General features: G+C 44.9%; 1 protein-coding gene across 1 annotated transcript; it reads left to right on the forward strand.

Moving 5' to 3' along the window:
• Window positions 1-1,172: 1,172 nt before the first annotated feature.
• ATOH7 (atonal bHLH transcription factor 7) lies at window positions 1,173-2,894 on the forward strand. The gene has a single exon (XM_007963281.3). The coding sequence runs from the start codon at window positions 1,842-1,844 to the stop codon at window positions 2,298-2,300; it is 459 nt and encodes a 152-aa protein (XP_007961472.1). The 5' UTR covers window positions 1,173-1,841; the 3' UTR covers window positions 2,301-2,894.
• Window positions 2,895-3,718: the final 824 nt, after the last annotated feature.

Consider the following 3,718-nt stretch of genomic DNA (forward strand, 5'->3'; position numbering starts at 1 on the left):
TTCCTATTGTCTTCCTGTCATTCAACTTCATTTCATTGTCATTGCTTCAGCTGGGGGATTAATCAACTATTTATGGGAAGACAGGACTTGGAGTCAGGGCAGTCACAATGGGGTTATAGTCTGAGCAATGGTGGGGAAAGCAAGTCACGGTTAAAAGACTCCTGGTTTGTGACAGTTTGTTGATACTTTAATTAAATAAACATATTTGAGAATAATGCTGACATGTCCAAATCTCAAAAGGAGAAAGAGCATACTTGCTCTTCCTAAAGAATCCAGTAAGGATTCTGGATTGAACCTATTTGGAGGTAGTTTTCTGGCTCATTATCCAGAGTACCCAGGATTGATGAGATTGTAACCTGAGTACCAAAGGCAATGAAAGCATAACTTGAAGAGAAACAGGAAATAGTACTGTGCACACAACAGTTACATTAGAACATACACTAGCAGATCGTCATTATCAATAGCAGAAATCATGCTTTGCTATTATTCCAGGGGGCAGTTGACACAACTGAAATGTTCAAACATACAAACTATTTTCAAAAATTGTGCTTTAGGAACTATTTTTTAAAACCTCACAAGTTACTTAGATGTTCTCATTTTGCACAAAAATGTGCATTATGATTAGTTTTCTTTGATTTAAATGTTAAATGATTAAATGATTAGTTATCATCTCAGTGCATTTCCCACAAACATTTATGAACCTGTGGCATGGGAAATGAAGTATAAATACTGAATTAATTTGCCTAAGTATCTGAACTCAAGCAACCCAATTATATAATTAGAATAATATAAAGTGTTATACACACGTTAATATCTTTTGATATGTTATAATAATTATTTCATAGAAAACAGCCAAATTATTTGCACAGTAAAATTCCATGTCTGCAATAATATTGGAACCTGCTAATTTGTTCCAATTTACTTAATAACTAAAATTAAAATGTCAGTATATTAGATTAGCGTTATGCAAAATTGTCACACTTCTCAACAAAGCTACATCATCTTATGCTACAGTCCCGATGTATCTTATAATGCCAAAACCGACATCTTCACACAGATGATTTCTAATAATTTACAAATCCTCGGTTAAGTTTTTGACACGTAAGCTGCCCACTGATATGGGAAAAGATAGACCAAGCTCTGCCCCAACCCCCACCTTGTTATTCTTTTGGGGACAGCCAGGCCACTCCAGATGGTGTGTTAGTTAGTGTTGGACATAGCTTTGGAGAAACTTCAACAGACTAAGGCTGTAATGTCAGGATTTTGCTGTGAGTCGCCCCCTCCCCCCCGCAGTTCCCAGGGTAGGAAGGTGCTGAGATAGAAGCCGAGGGACGCCCGCCCACCTGCCACCACCTGTTCCCTCCTTCAGCTCTCTGCTATAAATTCTCCTCCCTCCAAGACTCATCCCGCACTCTCCGACAGCTACAGCGCTAAAAGCGCTCCTTCCCTGAGCTTCGGGGAAGAGTTCATCTTCCTGCAAAGGAGTCTCAGGCTTTCCCAGAGGACTTGAAAGGCCTTCCTCGAACCAGCCATACCAAACTCTGCTGCAGAAGGTTTCCTTCTCTTTTTCAACTTCACGTTGAGAAAATGACTTTCTCTTGAGCATCTCAATTTCCCTTAAATTTGGGCAAGTGAAGAGATATCAGCCTGGCCATCCAGTAGGACAGAAGGCCGAGTCCCGCACTCCGCCCTGTAAACTATTTGATTGCACGTGAGTTGCTTTGTTTATGACTTATTTGCTCAGAAGAGCCACGTTGGGAAGCGGCTCGAGAAACCAGCCCACGCGCAGGTCCTGAGCGGGCGTGCGTGCGAGGTTGGCGCCTCGCTGCTTGGGGCCAGGTATGAAGTCCTGCAAACCCGGCGGCCCGCCGGCGGGAGCGCGCGTTGCACCCCCGTGCGCGGGCGGCGCCGAGTGCGCGGGCACGTGCTCCGGGGCCGGGCGGCTGGAGAGCGCGGCGCGCAGGCGCCTGGCGGCCAACGCGCGCGAGCGCCGCCGCATGCAGGGGCTCAACACGGCCTTCGACCGCTTGCGGAGGGTGGTTCCCCAGTGGGGCCAGGATAAAAAGCTGTCCAAGTACGAGACCCTGCAGATGGCGCTGAGCTACATCATGGCTCTGACCCGGATCCTGGCCGAGGCCGAGCGATTCGGCTCGGAGCGGGACTGGGTGGGTCTCCACTGTGAGCACTTCGGCCGCGACCACTACCTCCAGTTCCCGGGCGCGAAGCTGCCTGGCGAGAGCGAGCTGTACAGCCAGAGACTCTTCGGCTTCCAGCCCGAGCCCTTCCAGATGGCCACCTAGGGCGCGCGCCTCCGCGGCGGTGGATGCCCGGCAGCCGCTCCGAGCCGCGGCCCTGCCCCAAGTAGCCCAGAAGCCTCCGGCAGCCCCGGATTCTAAGAATGCGTTCCTCGAGGAAAATCAGTCAATTCTCAGATTACCTTTATTTGCATCATCAGACCTATGGACGCAATAATTTAATTGCCTTTCTTTTCCCCTCCTCCTATTTTGTAGATTTCATTAATGGATCTTGTGAATGGGTTGATTGCTGTGGAAATAATGCCCCCTTTCCCCTTTTCTGGGCTACTCTGAGGGAAAACAATCTTAGGAAAAAAAATAGGATTAGGCTATTCTGTTCCAGTCCTCAGAGAAATAATCACTTTCTTAAACTTTGTGAGTTTGTCCTGTTCAGGTGAAGTTACGGTATCCATTACTTGTGTTTGCTCACAATAGAGCTACCTTCCTGTTGTGTAAATGCGTTTTTGCTTTAGTGCATTGTGTGTGCATGCATGAAGTAGAAACACTTTTTTTTTTTCGGGGTACAGTACATGGGTATCGGTGCTCTGTATTTTTTTAAACTGTGTACACATTATTAAATATAGATTTTATAAAATATAAATAAAAACGTGGATTTGTTTTTCATGCTAACTACCTTGCCAGTTTCCTGATGGCGCTAAAGAACTCTTTGGAGGTGATGATATAGAATGCTTCCCTGAGCAAAGATGTGGAATGTTTAAACCTAATACGACCAATAAACGAATGTGCTGCTTTGTAGTACTTCCTCAAAAAGCTGATGAGAGTACATGTAATTAATTTGAACATTTTCTCTGTCAACTTGTAAATTTTTTGTTGATTTTTTAAAAGATTAAAGTGAAATATTTAGCTTTTAAGTAACTAGATACACAGTTCCTCAATATTTTATTACCCACATTGAGCAGATTACTAAGTCCTTACAAGTACCCAAATGTATGTAGTTATATGTATACAGTAATGTATATATACACATATATACAGGAATACGCACATGTATTTCTAAAACTAACACATAAATTAAAAATATTGCCTTTGGAAGTGATTTTCTTTTATTTTTTTCAGACAGAATCTCGCTCTGTCGCCCAGGCTGGAGTGCAGTGGCGCGATCGCGGCTCACTGCAAGCTCCGCCTCCCGGGTCCACGCCTCCCGAGTAGCTGGGACTACAGGCGCCCGCCACCGCGCCCGGCTAATTTTTTTTTTTTTTTTTTTTTTTTTTTTTTTTTTTGCGGTATTTTTAGTAGAGACAGGGTTTCACCGTGTTAGCCAGGATGGTCTCGATCTCCTGACCTTGTGATCTGCCCGCCTTGGCCTCCCAAAGTGCTGGGATTACAGGCATGAGTCACTGCGCCCGGCCGGAAGTGATTTCCTTTTAATCAGTACAAGTTGGACAATAAGGGCTTCACTACCA

This window comes from Chlorocebus sabaeus, chromosome 9, assembly GCF_047675955.1.
Source record: "Chlorocebus sabaeus isolate Y175 chromosome 9, mChlSab1.0.hap1, whole genome shotgun sequence".
NCBI classification, from domain to species: domain Eukaryota; kingdom Metazoa; phylum Chordata; class Mammalia; order Primates; family Cercopithecidae; genus Chlorocebus; species Chlorocebus sabaeus.